We start from the raw sequence: 25,559 nt of genomic DNA, 5'->3' as shown, positions 1-25,559 counted from the left end.
GGATATGGTAATTTAGGATGTGGTTGACATTTGAAACAGTGGTTTAGGTAACGGAATAGGAGCAGAAGTCAGTTTTCAAGTATTTAAAGAACCAATAAGTAACCAGAAAAAATCGGAACAGTAACCATAGACTGTTCCTCCAAGAAGTCTGATAGTTAAAGGAGAAGACAGATTGTGTGGTGAATTAAAGAAGGTGCTTTAAATAGGAAGCATTTGAGCTTACGTGTTGGGCAAACAGTGAAGAGGGAGAAATCGAAGGTAGAAATAAAGAAGGGAAACTTATGATACCAGGTTCTCAAATGAAATTTTACTGACACAATCAAGGACACAGATGAAAGAGACAGCTTTGGGAAAGAAGAGGAAGAATTTTTCAAGTCAGAAATGAACTATAGTTAATTATACTGTATTGCTTATTCAAAAGCTGCTAAGAGAGTAGATTTTAAAAGTTCTCATCATAAGAAAAAAAATTCTGTAACTAGGTATATATGCATGGTGACCAATGTTAACTAGAGTTACTGTGGTGATCATTTTGCAATATATACAAATATCAAATCACACTGTACACCTGAAATTGATGTAATGTTATATGTCAATTATACCCAAATTTTAAAATCCCATCAGTATAAACAGTAATGAAATGGACACAGTGGAGCAGGAACAGTTTATACCAAAAGATTCTCACCTCAAAACTGAGCTCCTCCTATTGTGCTGGCTGGTCCTTTTCAGTCCTTTTTCCTGTCTTCTTTATCCCCATGACCTCCTGTGGTACAATAGGAAATAGATGTTTGGTTAATAAAAAAAAAGAAGAAGAAGGGAAGGAATAAGGTGTAGTCAGGTTTTTTTGTTTGTTTTGTCTGTTTTTGTTTTGCTTTGTTTTAAGTAATGCATGGTTGAAAGACTTCCTATAAAATGGTTTCTCTTTTTCTCAGATTATTAGGGTTGACGTAACCTGCTGAGCATTAGTTAACATTCTGGACGGTTTAGGGATAGACAAATAAACATGGAGCCACTAACTAGTTTTTAGCATCATCACATTTGAGTTTAAGAAAGTTCCGTCTGGTTAGAGAATGGCAGGGAGCTGTAAGATTGAATTTTTGAGCCAAACCTGAGGAAGATGATTTTAAGGGGTAAAAAATTCAGGCAAGAAATCATGCCTTCACCAAGGCAACAACCAGGGAATGGAGAGGAGGCAACAGATTTGAGAGTTATTTAGAAGGGAGAATAGAAGTGGAACAAGTGAAGGCTGAAAAGACAACACTATTCTTTCTAGAACTTGTCAGAGAAGGAAAGAGATGGAGAGGTAAACACACAGAAACACAGTCCATGGATGAGCTTCACTAACAAGATAAAATTATTGGTGGAAGGGAAACATCCAAGAGAAAGGAAAGTTTAAGGAAGACACAGAGAGAGGATGATTGACATGGGGATAACTGATGGAGTCATCAACACCCCCAAGAAAGGGGGACAGAAAGAGATTCAGAGCAGAGGAGAGGGATTAGCTTTAAACTAGTGGGAAGGAAGGAGGTCCACAAGCTATTTACAACATTTCAGAAAGCCTTCTGGAAATTCCAATTAAATAAAATGTCAAGTTTCTTTACTTTTGGCAGGCATTAAATCAACCCTGCAGGCTAACATTGGTTATCATACGCTAATCAGAAATTCTAATTTGCTGTTGATGACATCATAGAAATTTCTAGGATGTGATTGGTAGACCATATACTGTTAGCAGAGTTATTTATCTGTTTTTTACAATATCAGATTTAATTCTTCCAGCATGTGGAACCTTGGATCAGAAGAATGACAGCCAAAATTAAGCGACCATTTCCAAGGAACAGTGCCTAGTGTTTGTACACTTATTTAGCTTTATTGCTTATTAGCATTACATCCATGACAGTGATGTATGTGATTTCATTTAAGTGACAAAATCTTTCAAGATATGGGGTCCACGGATAAAAACATAATAAAAAGAGTCCTTAGATGAAAAAATTGGGATGACAAGATCTGTACAGTCCCTTCATATCTAACATTCTATCATTTTAAAAGGGGCCTATAAACACAAGTTCAGGAATGGCTAAATGGGAAAGTTGCAAAGAACACCTGAAAACACCCTAACTAATCAATAACTCACTCTAAACAAGTAGAAAGGGAAGCAATGTAAATAACCATTCCCACCTGGAAGGCAGCAAGGGAGAAACCAAAAGGAGAAAACAAAACATGAGGGAATAACAAGCTCTTAACCAAGGCAAAGGTGTGCTGCCTGTTTTGAAAACCACGGAACATTAACCAACTCCGGGAGCAGGAATGACTAACCTGAGACGCTTTTTCATGTTTGGCCCATCCTAGCCAACCCTTGTGTAAACAAAAATTAAGAGTGGGGTTCTTTTCTCACCAACACCTACACTAAGCTAAGCTTCTACTCTGTACTCTTTGTACCTTCTACTCTGTACTTTGGTAGAGTTTCACCCACTGGAACTGGGCAAACCGAGGACTTTTTTCAAGTTGCAAGAGAAATGGGCTTCAAAGCAACGAGTTAAGAGTTAAGACTGGTCTTACCCGTGGGTTGGGTGCTAAGGCTACCAGCAGTCTCTACACTTGGCAAGCCTGGGGGGCAGCCAGACTGACCAGATAGCCTGACGATAAGCCCCGGTGACATTGGGGTGGCCTTCGCATCCTGCTGGGCAGGTTCGGGAAGTAGAAAGTTCACGAAAAGGTGTGTTGCGGAAGGAGGCAGTGGAGTGATGTGTACTTGTCTTCCGGAACAGTACTTATATTGCCCCCACCTGGGCTCAGGTAGCGGCCAGTAAGCTAATTGAAGCCCCAGGCTCGCGCTCGGGTCGGGGTGGAACCCTGCTCCCCTCTCCTTACATCCCCATGTCTCTGCCGCTACTGCCGCCGCCTGCCGCCGCCCGTGACCCGGTGACCCCGGAGGTCCGTCTGGGGCCCGTGACCCCGGAGCACCCGGCATCCGGACACCCCTCGCAGGCGCAGCCGCTATTAAGACAGGAGGCTAAAGGGGAGGAGGAGGAAGGGGAGGAGACAGGCGTCCAGGGCGCCTGGGGAAACGGCACGGCGGAGCAGCGGCGGCGGGGCTGGGGGGAGGCCGCTGAAGCGGTCGCGGCCGAGGAGGGGCAGGTAGAGGCCGGGGGCACCGCGGGGTCAGGCTCCCCGGCGGGCGGCGCGGGTGGCGGCCGCGGGGACTGGCGGCCGCTCCTCGCCTGGCTGCTGTGGCGGCGGCAGCTCCAGTGCTGCCCCTGTGCGGCGCCCCTTCCCCGCTCCGCCGCGCGCTGTTGTCATGGAGGAACCAAGATGGCGGCTCTGGCCTACAACCTGGGCAAGCGGGAGATCAACCACTACTTCAGCGTGAGGAGCGCCAAGGTGCTGGCGCTGGTGGCCGTGCTGCTGCTCGCACTGTGCCACCTCGCCTCCCGCCGCTACCGAGGTGAGCGGGCCCTCCCCCTGTCCGGGCCGGCTGGGGGAGGAGGCGACGCGGAGGCTGGAGGCAGCCCCCCTCGCCCGACACACGCCCACGCTCACGCGGCCGCCCGCCGGCGCGCCCAGCCCGCGGGGGAGGAGGTGCCCCCAGGTGGCGGGCCAGGCGCCCCCGACCGACCGAGCGGACCCCAGTACAGGCGGCCACGGGTAGAGAGCCCATGGTCCTGCGCCCCACGAGCAGCCTGCGCTGCGGACGGGGGCGCTTACCCGGGCCTGGCCCAGTGGCTGCTGGGGTCCCGGCTCCTGCGCGGGTTGCGCCGGGGGAGACGCGCCAGGCCCGGGGCTCGCGTGCAGGAGGCGTGCAGGCGGCCCTCCGGGGCCACCCCCGGGCGCGTGAAGGCCAAGGCCGCCCTGCAATGGGGCACCTCCGCCCCAAGTAGGGTCACCCATTCTGCGCCCTAGGGGATCAGCTCTTTAGCTTTTGTTTTATCCGGCCTCTGCCCTGGAACAGCGGGGCCAAGCTGTTTGACAGCGGCATGGGCCGCCCCATTTTCCTTTGCCGCCGGGTGACAGCTGGCAAAAGATGCTCTTGGCCAAGTGGAGGAGGTGTCACCCAGGCTTTGTGATTCAGAAACGTTTAAAGCGTTCTGGTTGAACACTTTTTACAGAGTAAAGCCACTGGGGCAGATATTTGAAAAGAAGTTACAGGTTGACAGGAGTTGAGTTGGGCTATGAAAACAAGTTGGAAGCAGTTTGAGAGGAGGTCTTCGGTGTGGGTTTTGAGACTGGTGTAAAGAGGAAAAGGAAATACGACCTCCTTGTTTCAGAACGAATTATTCTTCAGTCATAAGGGGCATTTACTTGTCCTTGTTGATTGATTTTTTTTTTCATTTTCTCTGTAAAAATGCTACTAGGTTAGAGTTTGACAGGCTGAGGGAAATTAATAACGATAGGATCTTTTATTTGGTTCTTAGTATTATCGAAGCCATTATCTGGAAAGCTCTTGGTGATTGTGAGATTAATTGGTCAAGATGTAATGTGTAACAGGTGCGCATTTAACGCATTTCCAGTTTAACTTCACACCTACTTTGGCAAAATATCCAGTAAAGAGGCCACTGGAATCTGAACTCTTCTCATTTTAGGGAATCTTTCAAAGTGAAGGACATTTTGATCAATTCTGCTGTTTTGTTTCTGCAATGCTTGAGAATTAAAATTCTTATACTCTAGTACCATACTGGACGAATAGCCCTTTATATAAATACACTAAATCGATTGAAAAAGATAAATTATTTATACCCTTTTGGCCTTTCTTCTCCAGCCTCCTATAGATCACCGCCACATGACCTGGTAAGACTTTGTTTCATCTGCAGTTGCTGTAACAAGTCCAACACTTATATACACAAAATAAAACTAGCAATTTGATGCATTAATTTGTGGTAATTTTAAAGAAAATTTTCTGACTGCTATCATTTTATGCTATTTTGGTATAAGACGACAGTAATCTAACTCAATTTTATTTATGTGGTAGTGGAGATAAATTTTATAACTGTGATGCTATGGTCCTAAATGTAAACATCTAGTGCCCCTCACCTCCCTTTTTAAAACTGTGCTTTTATCTTTTGATAAGCTTGGACCCTAATTATTGTATTTAGATTATATGTTTCATCCTTTCAAGTTCTCTCATTAGCAGGGAAAATAGAATGTCAGATGGAAACTTATGAGTCAGTGTAGCAATCTGGGATTGTTTATAAAGCCTCCTCCAGAAGCTAGTCATCAGCTTTCGTAGGTGCTTTAGTGTCTTGAGTGTGAAGCAGTACACCTGGTGTGTGTACATGCCCATACTGAATGTCAAGAACTTGAGCCAGAGACAGTTTGGGGAAAATAACGATCTTACCAGGCACTTTTTAGCCAACCTCATGCTTTGGCAGTGTGAAACTGAGTCAGATGTAGTGCCTTTCACACAAGGATAACCATACGCTTGAATCATAGTATCATAAATTTTCAGAATAAGAAAGGACCTTATATTAGATACAGAGGTTTAGGCTATATATTAAAATCTTCAATGCATGCTTATGAGTTTGCCTCAGGCAAGGTAGACTGAATGCAGTTGGAATACACATATTCAGTATCTCTTGCTTTACGAACTACAGAAAGTAAAACATTACACACTACAGGAAGTAAGGCTTGGCAAAACTACATGCTATCATTGAGCACTTATTATATGCCGGGTGCTCTTCTACTAAAGGTTTTACATCTTTTAACTCATTTTGTCTTTACAACCAGTCAATGAGGTAGATACAATTACCAGATTTCATCCTCCCCTCTTCTTTCCCCCACCTTTTTTAGCATCTCTGTAATCAAGATGAGTTTTTAAAACTTTGATTGCATGTCAAAGTTTAATTGATAACATTTTTTCCTACTGTTATCTAAAATAATGGTGTATTTTATAATCAGTGGTCTTAGATTCAGCTAATTACAGTATTATTTACATTTTAACCTTTTTTTTACATTTTAAAAATGAGGCATGAGAGGTTAAGTTGCCTAAAGATACACAGTTAATCTGACTGAGCTAGGATTTAAAACCCAGTTAGTCTGCCTCATGTCATTATGTTATATTCTGCTTTTCTCAGAGCCTCTTAGACAGTGGTGATGTATAAAAGGTGGAGTGAGAAAGCATTTTCCAGCGGGACATGGGTTAAACCATTTAAAAATACCAATTCAGCCTCACAGTGCCAGACAAGAGTTTTCTTATCCTTTTTCCAGTAAATGGTGATTTTCTAAAAGTTGCGTGTGTACTAAAGCTTACTTTTTATTACCTACGTTTATCTTTCTTCCTTCTTCCGGAACTCCAGGCTCACAGTCCAAATATGCTTTGCCCTTTTGCATATCTCACAGATATCTGATTTGCTCTGCCTGCAATGACCTGTCTCTCTCCTTGAAAGAAAGTACAGATTTTTCTTTCAAGTCCTGGTTCGGATGTCACCAGCACAGAAGTAGGAATTAGGAATTCAGTGTTTCTACAGTAACTAGTACATCCTTATCATTTTGTATTATAATAATTTGTATCTGACAGCCCCACACAAACTTTGAGCTTCCAAGGGTATTTTATTCATCTTTTAAATCATCAGAGCTTAACACACGGTAGGAACTCCATAAACACTTATTGAAGAAATAGATTTTCAAAGTCCTCATTTCCTTCTCTTTTCCTCCCTGCATTTCGTTCTTTTGGTTTTAATTTAATTTCGTGTTCTAATAGCATGTTCTGATCTCAACTTTAGAAGGTAGAGTTTTGTGGGGGGGGTTGCATTCTTAATATTATTTTCACAAAATATAATAGAATGACCTTTTAAAAAATATTCTTTTAATTTTATTTTTTCTAAATTTTAACATTACTGAATCACAAAATGTCCATTAATACTGTGATTACAGACTAAAAACATCATTTCTCTGACAAGAAGCCAGTATCTGTAGCCTTAAGGGTAGTTCCAACCTAGATGAATTTGAATTTTTTAATAAAGTTAACTTGCTTCAAACGTCTTAATTTTGTTGAAATCTAATTCTAATCTAATTCCTTTCTATCACTAGGGATATTAAATGTTAAATGTTAAATATTATTGCATGTTTTGGAGAAAAATAAGTTCAAAACTTCAGAAGTTAAAGCAAGAAAGAAGTAGCTCTAGGTCTCTCAGCCTTTTCTTTCTTTGACTGCTAGAAAGATCCTGATCTACATGACACAACTTGTAATGAGGCACTCCTAGCTTATCTAAAGAAAAATGTAAATTGTGATTTTTCAGCGCAGACGAAAGTATAACTTGCTGAATTTTAGGCAAATAAAATATTCTGCAGATCATATTGTAAAACTCTATGATCTGGTATTTTCATGGTGGATAGTAAGAAACGCACAGCCTTGGCAGGATGATTAAGTCTAAAGTTTCAATGTGCCAGAGGTATTCTATTCAAAGGAAAATAAAAGCTACGGTTTATTTAGCACATCAGATGTTTTCTTTAGTTCTATTTTGTTTTTCAGTTTTTTTAAAACTTGTTTGTCTTTTTACTTATTTTGTTTGCTCTTAGTATTTTTCTATTATAGAAAAATCATGCATGAAAACCTCAGACTTTAGGTTGACAAACCAGAATGCTTATGCTTAAGATAACAATGAAGAGGAAGACAGCTATTCATCTAGATAATCTTTGTATGGGAGATAGTTGAAGTAGATAATTCTATCCCTTTAGTTGCTTTTTTTTTTTTAATTGTGTTCGTAGCTTGATTTATCTGAGCACTTGGCAACTTTCATTTCACGCTGGTTGTATTAAAGTAGCTATCAAAATTATATGAAGCAATTGAAAACAATGACTGCGTTTTGTTTTTTTTTTCTTTTGTTTGGGGTGCTTCTGGGTAAATTTTGAAAGGAAAATAATGTGCCAGCAGATGTTTACATGTAGTTAGTATACATAATAAAAATGTGGCACATTAACTTATTTTAACATTTAGATTTACATTTAGTGATTTGATTTTAAAAATATTTCCTTCCCAGGAAAAGAGAACTAGTTTTAGAGTATGGAATTTTGTGGAGTTTTCTTTTTTAGATCCGGTTAATTTTTTAAAATCAGATAATAATAGTATTTATTATTACTACTACTTCCATTATTTTGCTGACAGATATATAAAAGCCAGTCTCCTCTTGCCTTGTCAGTTATCTAATTAGCAATTCTTTTACTTTCCTAATAGTTCATCATATTACATTCTCTCTATTAAAATAGCTGGTGTAGTTTCTGTCTTTTGAATGGACCTTAACTGATGTGATACAGAGACTATTAATTTCAGATACAAGGATTTTTTTTTTTAATTTGCAATATAAAATATATTATGAAGAGTAACCATTAACTAGCATTCACTACCAGGTTAAGAACTTCTTCCCTGGAAAGACTAGTAGTCTCTACAGTACTGTGTTTATAGTGTCTTTTGGTTAGTGACAACTTCAAATCTGTTTTGCTATGAGGTTTTTCTAATGTGGGTTCTTGAGATTAGAGCTTTTGTTTTCTACTAGCTGAACTACTGAAAAATAATGTCTGAGTAGTAATATTGAAGAGAGGAAGAAGAGTTTGGCATTTTAAAACACATTTTTTGGTGGAGAAAATTGGTTATTTTAAGATGTTGGTATGGTACTTCATAGACATGGTTAACAAAGAGTATAGTCCCACACACTGAAGACTGATCAACGTGTGTTCCTGTTTAGGCTTCTATTAAAAAACAAAAATCAAGTAACAACACCACCAAAAAAAAAAAAAAAAAGAAGGGATAAAGAAGAAAGAAAAGGAAGAAAAACTTCACAGAATTAATACCAGTTATTTACAACTTCATATAACTTTTAGAAAATAGATGGGTTACTAACTTTTCACTTAGTTTAATAGATGTATTTAAAGAGGTAGAGGTGCTATAAATATGGAATTTTCATCCAAATTTTAAACATTTACTAGATTTTTAATAGGATTTTATTATATGGCCATTATAAAAGAATGCAGCAGGAGTGCTGTTTTTAGGAAATAATTGTGTGTTCCTTTAGTCCTTTTTTTTTACTCCTCCTTGATTATATAGCGTAATTTTTTAGAACTAGAATTAGTTTTTAAGAATTGGAAAGAATTAACTGATTATTTATAGTTTCCTTAGATGTTATTAAAAAATCTTTCAAATACAGAAAAAACTGCTCAGGCCACATATGTAACTGCAAAAATGTAATAATTGGTATTCTACTTTCCTTATCCAGTTTTTCACCAACAGAATAATGCAGTATTTTCACTTTTCCTTCCTGTTCTGTTTTAGAATTTATGACACTGTGGTATCAACACTTTCATTATTTATACATACCTGTCTTGTATTTGTATCACCGTTATCTGTATGTTGACCAGATAAATGGATAACTGGATTGAGAAAAGAGATGTGTTCTTCTACTTTAAATATCTTTGGGTCTTCCCTATCCCCACCATTTTGTTCTGTAGTATTTTTACCAGATGCCCTATCCTGACCTTAACTATTTGTAAAACAAATAGAGATCGCTGTTGACTGTTAATAAAGAACTAGAGATCAAATTTAAAAACACATGTATTTTATCATAACCCCACAGTTAATGTACACATCTCGTTTTTCCCTCATCCATTTGACATATTTGAACTTTTTTAATGTCTCCAGTCCCCTTTTTAACCACGTACATTGACCATGTACATTAAGCTAATGTACGGTAAAATGGCCAAAGGAAGCAGGGTAGCCATCTGTCCCAGTTTACACAGGACTGAGGGGTTTTGCAGATGTGGAATTTTCTGTTTAAAACTGTGGCAGTCCCAACCGCACTGGGAGGAGTTGGTTGGTCATCCTAACGGAGGCAAGAGACAATCGAGAGAAGTGGAGGGGCTAAATATTAACAACAGCATTCATTACTGGTACTGATCATGTGTATCTTCAGCCACCATTTGACTAACATAGTTTTAAGTCTTATCTTCGTGAGATTGCAAAAGGATGAAATTTTATTGAGCTTTTTCAGAAGTTCTTGCATAAGTCTTCCTTGGCACATTTACAGAATAGGGATACCCCACTTCCAGGGAGGCTGTGAAAATTAGGGAGTAGATTTATAAAATACTTCAGTATTTACTAGGTTTCCAGATATGCTAATGCACTGAGTACTATAATAGTCGAATAGGAAGTCATTTCCAAAGTCTTCTCTTTTATCCCTTAAACTCTTCTTTCCCAACTAGAAGTAGGAGTGATAAACAGATATAAAGGCTAGTTTGAGGCAAGGTGATGTCCTTGGAAGGAAAACCTGAAGCAGAAGGAACTACCAAAGCAGTGAATGTAGCTTTGGGGATGAAGTATTTTCTAGGTAAAGAATCTGTCATTAGTGGCTCTTATCCTCTTGAATATTAATATATTAACATTTGCTTCTCATGGATGAGTGATATGTACCTAGAGGGTATAGTGAAGTATAGAAAACTCTGTACTCCCTCATCTCAAAGGCTTAAATGGGGTCAAATAACCAACATATAAGAATTTAACTATTGTTTACAACATTATTGTGTTTAATTACTATAGGAAATGATTCATGTGAATACCTTCTCTCAAGTGGCAGATTTCTTGGAGAGAAAGTTTGGCAACCTCACAGCTGTATGATGCATAAGTACAAAATCAGGTAGTTTCTTCATTTTGTTGTTTGTTTTCTTTTCTAAGATGGGTCTTAATATCTGGTAGAAAAGTGTTGGTGAATCAGGGAAAGTGATAGATGGTACCTCTCTATGTGATGGTAGAGAATTGCTGACAGGGTAGGAGTTAGAGGTGAGTCCAAAGGAATATTCTCGCTCTAAAGCATTAGGGAAAGCTTTGGAACAATCTGCTTTATCTCAGGTGAGAGATAACCAGGCCCAGGGCAATTGCCCGTGAATGAAGGACTCTTGCTTTGGGACTTAGATAGCTACCTCATGGAGTTATTCTGAGACAACGGATATAAAGCACTTACTATGGTTAGAGTACATCTGAAACACTTATTAGATGAGGGCTGTTATTATTGAGAGTTAGTCGATCATACACGGACTGGTAGGTTAAACAAACCTGGCCACCTATTTCTAAAGCAACATAACTGTGTATGTAATAATGCTGCACTACTTTCTTCACAAATTATGTGCTTTGAAAAGTGCTAGTATGCTGATTTTCCTTATTCTAATTGATGTCTTTGTTGATTTCAGTGAAGCGAAGAACTGCCTTGTAGATAAACATATTGCATTTATTGGAGATTCCAGAATTCGTCAATTGTTTTACTCTTTTGTAAAAATAATTAATCCCCAATTTAAAGAAGAAGGAAATAAGGTAAATTTTGTCTATTCATTTCATTAGCGTATTGTTTTAGAAGTTAGCCAACTGAATAGTTATAGGAGGAATGTGCCCTTTCACATTAACAAAAGGAACTATAAAATTTTACTTTGGTTTTAGGAAAGGTGGAGGGGGAAAACAGGGACAATTTGCCATAATGGGGAACATAAGAAAAAGAAGTGGTGGGTAAGGTATTGGCAAGCTTTTCATTGACTTAAACTTTTCATTTTCAGAAATATTAAAATCCTTTCCATGGAAAACTTTTTTAAAAATTGTAGAAAGAACAAAGAAGAAATATCCCTTATCCTCCTTTTAATATTTTGACATATTTCTTTTCAGACTCTTTTGGAAACAAAATTGTAATAGTTTAGCATGTACAATTTTATATCTTGCTTCTATCCCCACCACATATCACAGTTTACCATATTATACAGTCAATGTACACATCTTCATAATGGCAACATATTATTGAATGGATATAATGTGATTTTATATAATCTTCCCTTTCTTAACTTTTTGTAGTTTTCTAGTTTTTTTATTTTACTATTTAAAAACGGACATTTTTATTACATTTTTGTGTGAAAACTTTGCTTTTTAAATTATTTCCTTAGGACGGAATCTTTACAATGCAAATACTAGTTTAAAGAATATAAATGCTTTTAAAATTATTGATTATATTGTTAAACTGTTTCAATCTATACTGTAAGTAGCAATGTACATTGGGACCTAATTTTCTGTAACCTTTCTGGCACTAGGCATTCATGCTATATAGTTAAAATGACAGTGTAACAAATTTCTGCTCTTAATTTCTCATTTTAAAAATATGTCTTTTTTTAAAAGCTAACAAGGATGAACATCTTTCTGTTAATCAATTTGTTAATTAGTTAATTTGGAGGGAATGATCATATCTTTCTGTTTGTACATTTTTAAGTGATCTAAGGTTCTAATCCCTGCCTTCAGTTGCATGTGGTTGGGAGTGGGTAATGGCAAGAAGAAAAGAGTAAAGTACAAAAAGTTCAGAATTGTTGGGGTAATATCTCATGAATTTATGATGAAAATCTACCTGTACACATCAACTTGCCCAGCGGCAAGGAGTTGAAAAATCAGGGACTTAACAGCTTAAGTAGCTAGTTTCACAGTGATGATGGTGTAATGGTGTAACTCTTTAGGAACTACTCCTTGTGAGAAGAGTCTATAGGCTATTAGAGATTTTGTCTACCAGGAAAAGCGAGTATAGATTTTAAAGCTGAATAATAGAAAATAACAAAGTCAACCTTTCATTTTATTTGGTATCTATAAATGTATTTTCCACTTGTATTTATACATACAAAATTATACAGAAGAGTTGAAACTATTTAATGACCTGAGATTCTTACAGTTTAAAGTAAAAAACTTAGTAAACATTTAAAAAACAGATGTCTGATTTAAAAAAACATTTTTAGTATTTCTAGGCCTAGAATAGTGTGACTCTTGAAAATTGGAATAATGTATTTGGCAACAGTTAGTTGAAAAAAATCTGTAATGGTTTAGTCTATAGCCCAAAGTAGGTACAATATGGTACGTTGTTTCTGAGCTCTACATTTCCAATTTTTATTTTCTAACGGTTCCTAGTTATCCCACAATTATCAGACAAGATACATGTTATTTTATATGCATTTTAAAAAGAAACAAAGACAGTTTGTCACAGTCTTAGAGACAGTTATTGTGAAACTATTTAGATTAAACTGCTAGTGGAACATTTGCCAAATTGTATTTTACTTATTCTCTTGTCTCTGAACACCTTGAGGACAGAGATTGTGTATCATTATTTTTTGAATATGTTTCTTGTGCCTGGCATGTTGTGAAGTTAATTTTTTTTTTTTTTTTTTTTTTTTTTAGCCTTGGTAATGGGATTCTTTGGGTGGAATAGGAGTATTGAAGATAATATTTTTTTGAATTTATTTCTTTTCTGTATTGGGGCAAATTTTTTAAAAAGGAAGCTTTAGAGCAGGATTTTCTTTTTTCAAATTATATTTTGTGGAAGACTAGTTCTGTACGAAGCTCTGGTCAAATAAGTTTGGGCAGAGCCAGATATCATATCCCCCTCTTAGATGGTTTTAATTTAGGCTAGGATATTAAAAACTTGAAAAGTCTTGCTATAAAGAAACCTGTTTGTGTTACTTCCAGCCAGAGGGCAAGGTAGATACTCTGGGGGCCTCTTCCACTTCAAACCAACTAGATCCTAGATTAAAAAAATACTTGTTGATGTATTTCTAAATGGGAGACACACCCCCAAAAAGGAACAAACTGTGAGGCAAAACCAGAGATGGGAACAATAACAGTAGGCGTGCAATAGAGATTCAGGTTGCCCTAAAGACAGATGCCAGTGGCTACAATACCCTATATGTAGAAAACTAAGCTTTGAGCCAGCATATTTATCAATAGTAATATTGGGAGCCAGAGGACAGTAGACTAATAACTTTAAAGTTCTGATAGAAAGTAAGTTTCAACCTAGAATTGTATCCCTAGCATACAGATTCCTCTGTTCTTGAAATATAGGACATTTTTCAGATAAACAAAAACTATGAGGGTTTACTGCCACATTAAACTTATATTAAAGGGTTTTCTAAAGAATAAACTTCAAGAAGGAGAGAAATAATTCAGAAAAAAAATGATCTGAAACAATGGTTAAAGAAAATAGTAAACTTGTATATAAATCTAAACAGTGTCTGTGTAAAATAATAATGTCTTTTTACACTTTACAAAAAGACAGTACAATAGCATATAAATCAGAGAGAGATGACCACAATTAAAGTGTTCTAATGTCCTCTTTACTCTTTAAGGTATTATTTTACTTTTTTTTTAATTCATCAACAAACTACACAATACACTTTAATGTTTATTTTATTTTATTTTTTTATTTTTGGCTGCATCAGGTCTTCATTGTGGCGTGTGGGATCTTCATTGCAGAATGCAGGATCTTTTTTTGGGGTGCACGGGCTCTTCCTTGTGGTGCACGGGCTCTTCCTTGTAACACATGGGCTTTTCTCTAGTTGTAGTGCGTGGGCTTCTCTCTAGTTGTGGCGCACGGGCTCCAGAGCACATGGGCTCAATAGTTGTGGCACGCAGGCTTACTTGCCCTATAGCATGTGGGATCTTAGCTCCCTGACCAGGGATCCAACCCGCATCCCCTGCATTGGAAGACGGATTCTTTACCACTGGACCACCAGGGAAGTCCCCAGGTATTATCTTACTTTAGAACTTAAGTTAATGATGCCCTTTAGTCCAAGGGCAAGGACTAAAAGGATAGAATTAAGGTGGGTAATTCCAAACCAGAAGAAGAAAAAAATTAAAACCAAACTCATCTCATACCAAATATAATGCACACATGTACATACACATGCACACATGCATATGTATACTCCGATACACACACATACATATATATATGAACATTTATATGTACATGTAAAAATCAGTGTTTACTTTTCATATGTATATAAAAATATGTGTATGTGTTAGGGAGCTAGAAATCAAAAAGTAAGATAATAGAAACATTTATAATCAAAATAAATGTAAGTAGTCTAAACTTGTCAGCTAAACACAGATTTTCAGATTGATTTTAAAAAGAATTTTCTGCTGCTTAAAAAGATACCTAAAACAAAAGGACATAGGAAGGATTTAATTTAAAATGAGAAGAGATTTACCAGACAAATATTTATTAAAGAAGATAAGTTGTATTAATATAAGACAAAATAGATTAAGAGGCAAAAGCATTATTGGGGATACATTTTAGTGACAAAAGATTCAAATCACTAGGAAGATTTTGAATTGTAGGCATTTAATAAATTAGCCCTAAAATATATAAAGCAAAAGTTAACATGATTACAGTGAGAAGTTGACAGATTCTCTACCACAGTGGGAGAATTACTCACTGCTCATGCAATTAATAATAGTGCAAGCAAATAAGTAAACATAGAGTAGACTTAATATGCTGATTTTATGAACTTATAGTTCAATACTTAAAGCATATACTAAGATATCAGAGAATATATTTTTTCAAAGCACACATGAAATCTTTTTGATCACATATTGGGCCATTAACCAAGTCCTGACAATATCAGAGAATTGGTATCATTCTCTCTCTGTTAGGTAAGTTCCTTTGTATTCTAACTTATTCTGATAAAAATTCTAGAATCCTACAGTAAATGTTCCAATGGTAAAATGCTAGACACATTTCCATTAAACTCAGGAAGAAAACAAGGAAGTCCATTATTGCTGCTTCAGTTCAATATTGTATTAGAGATCCTTAGCCAAAAAAAGATAAAGATGTAAGGATTAGAAAGAAATAAACTTGATATTTTATAATACAGTTATCTACACAGAAAATGCCAAAGAATCTATAGAAAATTTACTAGATGTAATAAAAATTTTAATAATATAGCTGATTATAAGGTAAATATATGAAAATGTAATTCAATAAAGCTGTTAAAAATTAATTGCATATCTACTTGTCAGGAATATAGAGTTCAAAAATGTTATTTAAAATATACTGTGTGCAATAATAACAAAAAGCACATAGTACATAGGAATAAACATAGTAACTAAGGAAGGTGTATATGCAGAAAACTCATGAAATTTTATTAAAAGGCAATTTAAATATAATTAAATGGAAGTTATGTACTGTATTCTGGAATGGGAAGACTCAATATTGTAAACATGTCAGTTATTCTCCAATTAATCTATAGGTTCAAAAAATTCTAACAGGATTTGTTATAGAACTTTACCAGTTCATTCCAAATTTTATATGGAGGGCAGTGGACCAAAAAACTGCAAGAGATCTTTAAAGAACAAGGTAGAAAGGACTTCTCCAATATCAAGACCTATTTTAACTAGACATCTTTTAATTAAGAAAATGTGGTATTGGGAGACCTAAACAAAGAAACCAATGGAGCAGAATATACGACTCTAAAATAGACACAATCATATACAAAAAAAACTTAACAGATATGCCATTGAAGATCCATAGGGATAGGAAAGTCTTTCAATTAATGATGCTGAGTCAATTGGTTATATAATGGAAAAAAGTGAAATTGGACCCTTACCTCACTCCATCAAGTATAATCATTTCTAGGTGAATTTAGACTTAAATGTGAAAGTCAAAACTTTGAAACCTTTAGAAAAAAATAGAGAATATCTTTGGTACCTCAGGTAGGGATAAGTTTCGTACATAAGAAACAAAAAATGCTAACCGTAAAGTAAAAGATGAATGCGGGATTCACGTTCTTTAAGATTATGTATTCATCAAAAGATACCTTAGGGCTTCCCTGGTGGCGCAGTGGTTGAGAGTCCACCTGCCGATGCGGGGGACACGGGTTCGTGCCCCTGTCCGGGAAGATCCCACATGCTGCGGAGCGGCTGGGCCCGTGAGCCATGGCCACTGAGCCTGCGCGTCCGGAACCTGTGCTCCTCAACGGGAGAGACCACAACAGTGAGAGGCCCGCCTACCACAAAAAAAAAAAAAAAAAAAAAAGATACCTTAAAGGGAAAAGACAACTATAAACTGGGAGACGATATTTGTTGCATATATCCAAGAGATAAAAGGAACCAATTAATAAAAAAGACAACCCAGTAGAATAAAAAGAGGAAAGGCATGATCAGGCATTTCACAGAAGAGGAACTATAAATCCCAGTGTAAATCTAAAAGCTGTTTAACCTCATTAGTAATAGGGGAAATGCAAATTAAGACCATAGTGAGATAGCATTTTATACCTACTTTAGTGGCAAAATTAAGTTTGACAATGGCAAAAAATATGAAGCCTAACAAGATGTATTAGAGAGTCTGTGTCTCAAACCACTAGTGAGGGTACATTGTTACAAACACTTCAAAAAATAATTTGCATTATTATGTGAGGTGAACATTTGTATAGTCTGTGAACATTTAGAACTATTACAGAAAGTGACTCATGTAAAGAGATGTTCAAGAGGGTAACTATCAGTGCTGTTTATAATCTAGATTTGGTGCATTGTATCAATTAACCTAGATTCTAAAAAAAATAACGAATATAATATTTGATGTGTATTGATAAAGTAAATTGATATATAAAATGAAACTAAAGAGACGTGACAACTAAATGCAATATGTGTTGTTTTTTCTTTTCTTTTTTATTGAAATATAGTTGATTTACAATGTTGTGTAAGTTTCAGGTGTATAGCAAAGTGAATATATATATATATTCTTTTTCAGAATTCTTTTACATTATAGGTTATTAAACAATACTGCGTATAGTTCTCTGTGCTATACAGTAGGTTCTTGTTGGTTATCTATTTTATATATAGTACTGTGTATATGTTAATCCCAAACTCCTAATTTATCCCTCCCCCCCACTTTTTCCTTTGGTAACATTAAGTCTGTTTTCTATGCCTGTGGGTCTATTTCTGTTTTGTATATAAGTTCATTTGTATCACTTTTTTAATTCCACATATAAGTGATATCATATGATATTTGTCTTTGGTTCACATCACTTAGAATACTAATCTCTAGGTCCATCCATGTTGCTGTAAATGGCATTATTTCATTCCTTTTTATGGCTGAGTAATATTCCATTGAATATATGTACCACATCTTCTTTATCTACTGCTTTGTCAGTGGAAATTTAGGTTGCTTCCATGTCTTGGCTATTGTAAATAGTGCTAAAATGAACACTGGGTGCATGTAGGTTTTCTCCGGATATATGCCCAGGAGTGGGATTGCTGGATCATATGGTAGCTCTATTTTTAGTTTTTTAAGGAACCTCCATACTGTTCTCCATAGTGGCTGTACCAAATTACATTCCCACCAACAGTATAAGAGGGTTCCATTTTCTCCACACGTTCTCCAGCATTTATTGTTTGTAAAGTTTTTGATGATGGCCATTCTGACGGGTGTGAGGTGATACCTCATTGTAGTTTTGATTTGCACTTCTCTAACAATTAGCAATGTTGAGCATCTTTTCATGTGCTTTTTGGCCGTCCATATATCTTTGGAGAAATGTCTATTTAGATCCTCTGCCCATTTTTTGATTGAGGTTTTTTTTTTTTATATTGAGGTGCATGAGCTGTTTGTATATTTTGGAGGTTAATTCCTTGTCTGTTGCATCATTTGCAAATATTTTCTCCCATTCTGTGTGTTGTCTTTTTATTTTGTTTATGGTTTCCTTTGCTGTGCAAAAGCGTTTAAGTTTAATTAGGTCCCATTTGTTTATTTTTGTTTTCATTACTCTAGGAGGTAAATCCAAAAGATATTGCTGCACTTTATGTCAAAGAGTGTTCTGCGTATGTTTTCCTCTAAGACCTATTAGTATCCGGTCTTACATTTAGTTCTTTAATCCACTTTAAGTTTACTTTTGTGTTTGGTGTTAGAGAATGTGCTAATTTCATTCTTTAACATGTAGCTGTCCAGTTTTCCTAGCAGCACTTACTGAAGAGACTGTCTTTTTTCCATCATATATCCTTGCCTCCTTTGTCATAGATTAATCGACCATGGATGCTGCATTTATTTCTGGGCTTTCCAGCCTGTTCCATTGATCTGTATTTCTGTTTTGTGGCAGTACCATGCTGTTTTGATAACTGTAGTTTTGTTGTATAGTCTGAAATCAGGGAGTCTGATTCCTCCCACTCCATTTTTCTTTCACAAGATTGCTTTGGCTATTCGGGGTCTTTTGTGTTTCCATACAAATTTTAAGATTTTTTTGTTCTAGATCTGCAAAAAATGCCTATGGTAATTTCATAGGGGTTGCATTGAATCTGTAGATTACCTTGGGTATTATAGTCATTTTGAAGATGTTGATTCTTCCCATCCCAGAACATGGTACAATATATCTTTCCATCTGTTAGTGTCATCTTCGATTTCTTTCATCAGCATCTTAACAGTTTTCGAAGTACAGATCTTTTGCCTCCTTAGGTAGGTTTATTCTTTCTGATGTGATGGTAAATGGGATTGTTTCCTTAATTTCTCTTTCAGATCTTTTGTTGTTAGTGCATAGGAATGCAAGAGATTTCTGTGTATTAATTTTGTATCCTGCAACTTTACCAAATTCATGGATGAGCTCTAGTAGTTTTCTGGTAGCATCTTTAGGATTTTCTATGTGTAGTATCACATCATTTGCAAATGGTGTCAGTTTTACTGCCTTTTTAAAAAATTTGGATCCCTTTTGTTTCTTTTTCTTCTCTGATTGCCATGGCTAGGACTTCCAGAACTATGTTGAATAAAAGTGGCAAGAGTGGACATCCTTGTCTTGTTTGCTGATCTTAGAGGAAATGCTTTCAGCTTTTCACCATTGAGTATGATGTTAGCTGTGCGTTTGTCATATAAGGCCTTTATTATGTTGAGGTAGGTTCTGTCTATGCCTATTTTCAGTAGAGTTTTTATCATAAATGGGTGTTGAATTTTATCAAAAGCTTTTTCTGCATCTATTGAGATGACCATATGGTTTTTATTCCTAAATTTGTTGATGTGGTGTGTCACACTGATTGATTTGCAGATATTGGACAGTCCGTGCATCCCTGGGATGAATATCACTGGATCATGGTGTATGATCCTTTTAATGTATTGTTGGATTCAGTTTGCTAGCATTTTGTTAAGTATTTTTGCGTCTATGTTCATCAGTGATATTGGCCTGTAATTTTCTTTTTTTGTGGTATCTTTGTCTGGTTTTGGTGTCAAGGTGATCGTGGTCTCATAGAATGATTTTGGGAGTGTTCCTTCCTCTGCAATTTTTGGAAGAGTTGCAGAAGAATAGGTGTTAACTCTTCTCTAAATGTTTGATAGAATTCACCTGTGAAGCCATCTGGTCCTGGATTTTGTTGGGAGTTTTTAGTCACAGTTTCAGTTTCAGTGCTTGTGATTGGTCTGTTCATGTTTTCCATTTCTTCCTGGTTCAGCTCTGGGAAATTGTACCTTTCTAAGAATTTGTCCATTTCTTCTAGGTTGTCCATTTTATTGGCATATAGTTGCTTTCAGTAGTCTTTTATGATCCTTTGTATTTCTGTGGTGTCCATTGTAACTTATCCTTTTTCATTTCTAATTTTATCGATTTGAGCCCTCTCCCTTTTTTTCTTGATGAGCCTGGCTAAAGATTTATCAATTTTGTTTATCTTTTCAAAGAACCAGCTTTTAGTTTCATTGATCTTTTCTATTGTTTTCATCTCTATTTCATTTATTTCTGATCTGATCTTTATGATTTCTTTCCTTCTGCTAACTTTGTGTTTTCTTTATTCTTCTTTCTCTAGTTGCTTTAGGTATAAGGTTAGGTTGTTCATTTGAGATCTTTCTTGTTTCCTGAGGTAAGCTTGTATTGCTATAAATTTCCCTCTTAGAACTGCATTTGCTGCATCCCATAGGTTTTGGATCGTCGTGGTTTCATTTTCATTTGTCTCTAGGTATTTTTTGATTTCCGCTTTGTTTTCTTCAGTGATCCATTGGTTGTTTCGTAGCATATTGTTTAGCCTCCACGTGTTTGTGTTTTTTATACTTTTTTTCTTGTTAGTTGATTTCTAATCTCATAGCATTGTGGTTGGAAAAGATGCTTGTTATGATTTCAGTTTTCTTACATTTACCCAGGCTTGATTTGTGGCCCAGTATGTGACCTCTCCTGGAGAATGTTCCATGTTCACTTGAAATGAATGTGCATTCTTCTGCTTTCAGATGGGATGCTCTATAAATATCAATTAAATCCAATGATCTGTGTGTCATTTAAGGCCTGTGTTTCCTTATTAATTTTCTGTCTGGATGATTTTTCCATTGACATATGTGGGGTGTTAAAAGTCCCCCCATTACTGTGTTACTGTCAATTTCTCCCTTTATGTCAACATTTGCCTGTGTATTGAGGTGCTCCTGTGTTGGGTGCATATATATTTACAATTGTTATCTTTTCTTCCTGGATTGATCCCTTGATCATTCTGTAGTGTCCTTCTTTGTCTCTTGTAACATTCTTTATTTTAAAGTCTATTTTCTTTGATATGAGTATTGCTACTCCAGCTTTCTTTTAATTTCCATTTGTTTGGAATACCTTTTTACATCCCCTCACTTTCCTTCTATATGTGTCTCTAGATCTGAAGTGGGTCTCCTTCAGACAGCCTATATACGGGTCTTGTTTTTGTATCCATTCAACCAGTCTGCGTCTTTTGGTTGGAGCAGTTACTCTGTTTACATTTAAGGTAATTATTGATATGTATGTTCTTATTGCCATTGTTTTGGATTTGTGTTTATAGGTCTGTTTTCTTCCTTCCTTCTTTTGTTCTCTCCTTTTCTGATTTGATGACTATCCTTACTGTTGTGCTTGGATTCCTTTTTCTTTTTTGTATGTATATCTATTATAGTTTTTTGGTTTGTGGTTATCATGAGGTTTTGATAGCAGTCTATATATATACATGATTGTTTTAAGTTGCTGATATCTTAATTTCAAATGCATTTCAAATAACCTGTATTTGTACTTTCCTTCTCTCACAGTTACTGGTTTTGGTGTTATATTTGCATGTGGGTGTTTTGCTACCTTTACTCTATGTTTGCCTTAACTGGTGAGTTTTCCCATTTCATAATTTTATTGTTTCTAATTGTTGCCTTTTCTTTCCATCTAAAGAAATTCCTTTAGCATTTGTTGTAAAGCTGGTTGGGTGGTGCTGAATTCTTTTAGTTTTTGCTTGTCTGTAAAGTTTTTGATTTCTCCATCAAATCTGAATGAGAGCTTTGCTGGGTAGAGTGTTCTTCATTGCAGGTGTTTCCCTTTCATCACTTTAAATATATCATGCCATTCCCTTCTGGCCTGTACAGTTTCTGCTGAAAAATCAGCCGATAGTCTTATGGGGATTCCCTTGTATGTTATTTGTTGTTTTTCCCTTGTTGCTTTTAATATTTTCTCTTTGTTTTTAATTTCTGTCAGTTTGATTACTGTGTTTCTGGGCATGTTCCTCCTTGGGTTAATCTTATATGGGACTCTCTGTGCTTCCTGGACTTGGGTGACTGTTTCCTTTCCCATGTTAAGGGAAATTTTCAGCTGTTATATCTTCAAATATTTTCTCAGGACCTTTCTCTCTCTCTTCTCCTTCTGGGACCCCTATCATGTGAATGTTGGTGCATTTGACATTGTCCCAGAGGTCTCTTAAACTGTCCTTGTTTTTTTTTCATTCTTTTTTCTTTTCCACAGCAGTGATTTCCAGCACTCTGTCTTCCAGCTCACTTACCTAATTATCCATTCTTCTGCCTCATTTATTCTGCTGTTGATTTTTTCTAGTGTATTTTTCATTTCAATTACTGTATTCTTCATCTCTTTGGTTGCTCTTTATATTTTTCTGCCTCTTTGCTATAAACTTCTTGTACCTTCTTGCTCTGTATATCCATGCTTTTCATGGATATGAAAATGATCTTTACAATCATTACTCTTAACTCTTTCTCAGGTAGATTGCCTATCTCTGCATCACTTAGTTCTTCTGGGTTTTTTTCTTTTTCCTTCATCTGGAACATATTCCTCTGCCATCACATTTTGTCTAAATTTCTATTTGTATTTTTATGTATGGGGAAGTTTAGTTATGTTTCTCGACCTTGGAGAAGTGGCCCCCTATAGGGGATGTCCTATGTGTCCCAGCAGTACACTTTCCCTCTCATTACCCAAGGTCCAGTGACCAGCTGGTCTCAGGGTAGGTTCTGACCTGCATTTGCAGACTTGGTTCCACAGGCTGCCAGATCGTAGTTTTCTTGCTTCTGGTGTCTGCCTTATGGTGGGTTAATCTGGTCTAGATGTTTGTGCAGACTTCTGGTGGGAGAGGCTGGTGCTTGCGCACTGGCAAATGGAGCTGGGTCTTGGCCCTCTGGTGGGCAGGGCTATGTCAAGGGGCATGTCTAGAGGTGGCTATGGGCTAAGGAAGTCTTTAGGCAGCCTGTCTGCTGATGAGTGGGGCTGTGTTCCCAGCCTGTTGATTGTTTGGCCTGAGGTGTTCCAGTCTTGGAGCCTACAGGCTGTTAGGTGGGACCTGGTCTTGATGCTAATTACCCAAGAAAGATGTCTGTCTCCAGCAAGAGTTCAAGTAGAGGAACACTCCTCGATATTACACCACCAGCTTTTATGACCCCAGAGAGAGCTACAGATGCCCAAGCCTCCCAGGAGACCCTCCAAGACCAGCAGGTAGGTCCAGTCCAGTCTCTTATGAAGTCACTGTTTTTGCCCTGGGTCCTGGTGCTCACAAGACCTTATGTGTGCCCTCTAAGTATGCCCTCACAAGACCTTGTGTGTGCCCTGTTTCCCCCATTCCTCTGGAGCGACTGCAGTCAAGCCCCGCTGGCCTTCAAAGCTAAATGCTCTGGGCGTTCCTCCTCTCGATGCTGGACCCCCAGGCTGGGGGCCTGACATGGAGCTCAGAACTCTCATTCCTGTGGGAGAACTTCTGTGATATAATTATTCTCCTTGCGTGTCACCCACCCAGGATATGGAATCTGATTATATCATGACTGTGCCTCTCCTACTGTCTTGTTGGGTTTCTTCTTTATGTTTTTGGGTGTAGAATATCTTTTTTGGTAGGTTCCAGTCTTTAATCCGTGGTTGTTCAGCAGTTAGTTGTGATTTTGATGTTCTTGTGAGAGGAGGTGGACTCAAGGTCCTTTTTCTCCACCATCTTGTCTCCAGTCGGGTGCACAATACCTGGTTTTAATTGAATTCTAGATTAAAATATAAGAACTATAGAGAAGACATTATTGGGCAATTAGGGAAAGTTGAACATGCACTGTATATTAAATTAGATAATATCAATGTCAAATTCTTAGGTGGGACTTTAGTATTGCAGTTATGTAAGAGAATGTACATATTCTTTGGAGATGTGTGTTTAAGGGTGAAATTGTTATTATGTCTGCAGTTTACTTTCATATGGTTCAGCAAAGGAGAAAAACTATGTATAGAGTGGGCCAAAAACTGCCTTCGGTTTTTTAAGTAAAAATAAAAGACACATTTTTCATTTTCACCAAGAATGTTATTGAACAGTGTGTTCACTCTTTTGTTCCACTACCTTCTGCGATTTTTCAGGCAACTTCATAATTCCATCTTCCCAAAACTTTTTATCTTTTTGAGCAAAGAACTGTTCCAGGTGCCTTTTACAGGCTTCTCGGGAATTGAATTTTTTTCCATTAAGAGAATTTGTAAAGACCTAAATAAATGGAAATCCAAAGGTGCAATGTTTGGTGAATACGGCAGATGAATCAGAACTTCCTAGCCAAGCTGTAACAGTTTTTGCCAGGTCATCAGAGAAACGTGATCTTGTGTTATCCTGATGGAAGATTATGCATTTTTCTGTTGACTAATTCTGGACACTTTTCGTCAAGTGCCACTTTCAGTTGGTCTAATTGGGAGCAGTACTTGTTGGAATTAATCATTTGGTTTTCCCGAAGGAGCTCATCATAGAGAACTCCCTTCCAATCCCACCATATACACAATATCACCTTCTTTGGATGAAGACCGGCCTTTGGTGTGGTTGGTGGTGGTTCATTTCGCTTGCCGCATGATCTCTTCCATTCCACATTTTGTACAGTATCCACTTTTCATCGCCCGTCACAATTTGTTTTAAAAACAGAACATTTTCATTACATTTCAATGGAGAATTGCATGCGGAGATATGGTAAAGAAGGTCTTTTTCTCTTAACTTACGTGGAACCTAAACATCAGAGTGATTCATATAACCAGGCTGGTGCAAATGATTTCCAAAGTTTGATTTGGATATGTTGAGTATATCAGCTATCTCCTGTGTGGTATAACACTGATTGTTCTTGATTACTGTTTTGATTTGATTGCTATCAACTTCAACTCGTCTACCTGACCATGGAGCATCGTCCAGCAAGAAATCTCCAGTATGAAACTTCACAAACCACTTTTGACATGTTTGATCAGTCACAACACCTTCTCCATACGCTGCACAAATCTTTTTTTGCATTTCACTTGCTTTTTGAAATAATGAAGCATAATATGCCAAAAACGTCGCTTTTTTTCTTCATCTTCAGTGTTAAAATGGCTACACAAGGGGCTTCCCTGGTGGCGCAGTGGTTGAGAGTCCTCCTGCTGATGCAGGGGACACTGGTTCGTGCCCCGGGCCGGGAAGATCCCACATGCCGCCGAGTGGCTGGGCCCTTGAGCCATGGCCGCTGAGCCTGCACGTCCAGAGCCTGTGCTCCGCAACAGGAGTGGCCACAACAGTGAGAGGCCCGAGTACTGCAAAAAAAAAAAAAAAAAATGGCTACACAAAAATTCACCAATTTAGATGTCTTTTTTTAAATGCACGC

The 25,559-nt window shown here is 37.4% G+C and overlaps 1 protein-coding gene across 3 annotated transcripts in view; it reads left to right on the top strand.

Annotated features, from left to right (window-relative positions):
* Positions 1 to 3,070: 3,070 nt before the first annotated feature.
* CASD1 (CAS1 domain containing 1) overlaps positions 3,071 to 25,559 on the top strand; it is a 77,099-nt gene continuing 54,610 nt past the window's right edge. The window contains exons 1-3 of one of the 3 annotated variants that reach the window (XM_060020514.1): positions 3,071 to 3,439; positions 10,514 to 10,610; positions 11,161 to 11,281. In XM_060020514.1, the coding sequence (XP_059876497.1) occupies positions 3,307 to 3,439; positions 10,514 to 10,610; positions 11,161 to 11,281 (351 nt within the window). In that variant the 5' untranslated portion in view covers positions 3,071 to 3,306. Of the gene's footprint in view, positions 4,780 to 10,513; positions 10,611 to 11,160; positions 11,282 to 25,559 lie in introns of all 3 variants that reach the window. The other 2 variants (XM_060020515.1, XM_060020516.1) reach the window with 2 other exon arrangements.

This window comes from Delphinus delphis, chromosome 9, assembly GCF_949987515.2.
Source record: "Delphinus delphis chromosome 9, mDelDel1.2, whole genome shotgun sequence".
In the NCBI taxonomy this organism is placed as follows: domain Eukaryota; kingdom Metazoa; phylum Chordata; class Mammalia; order Artiodactyla; family Delphinidae; genus Delphinus; species Delphinus delphis.
Note: the sequence above shows the minus strand (reverse complement) of the source record. Positions and strands in the feature narration are given on the sequence as shown.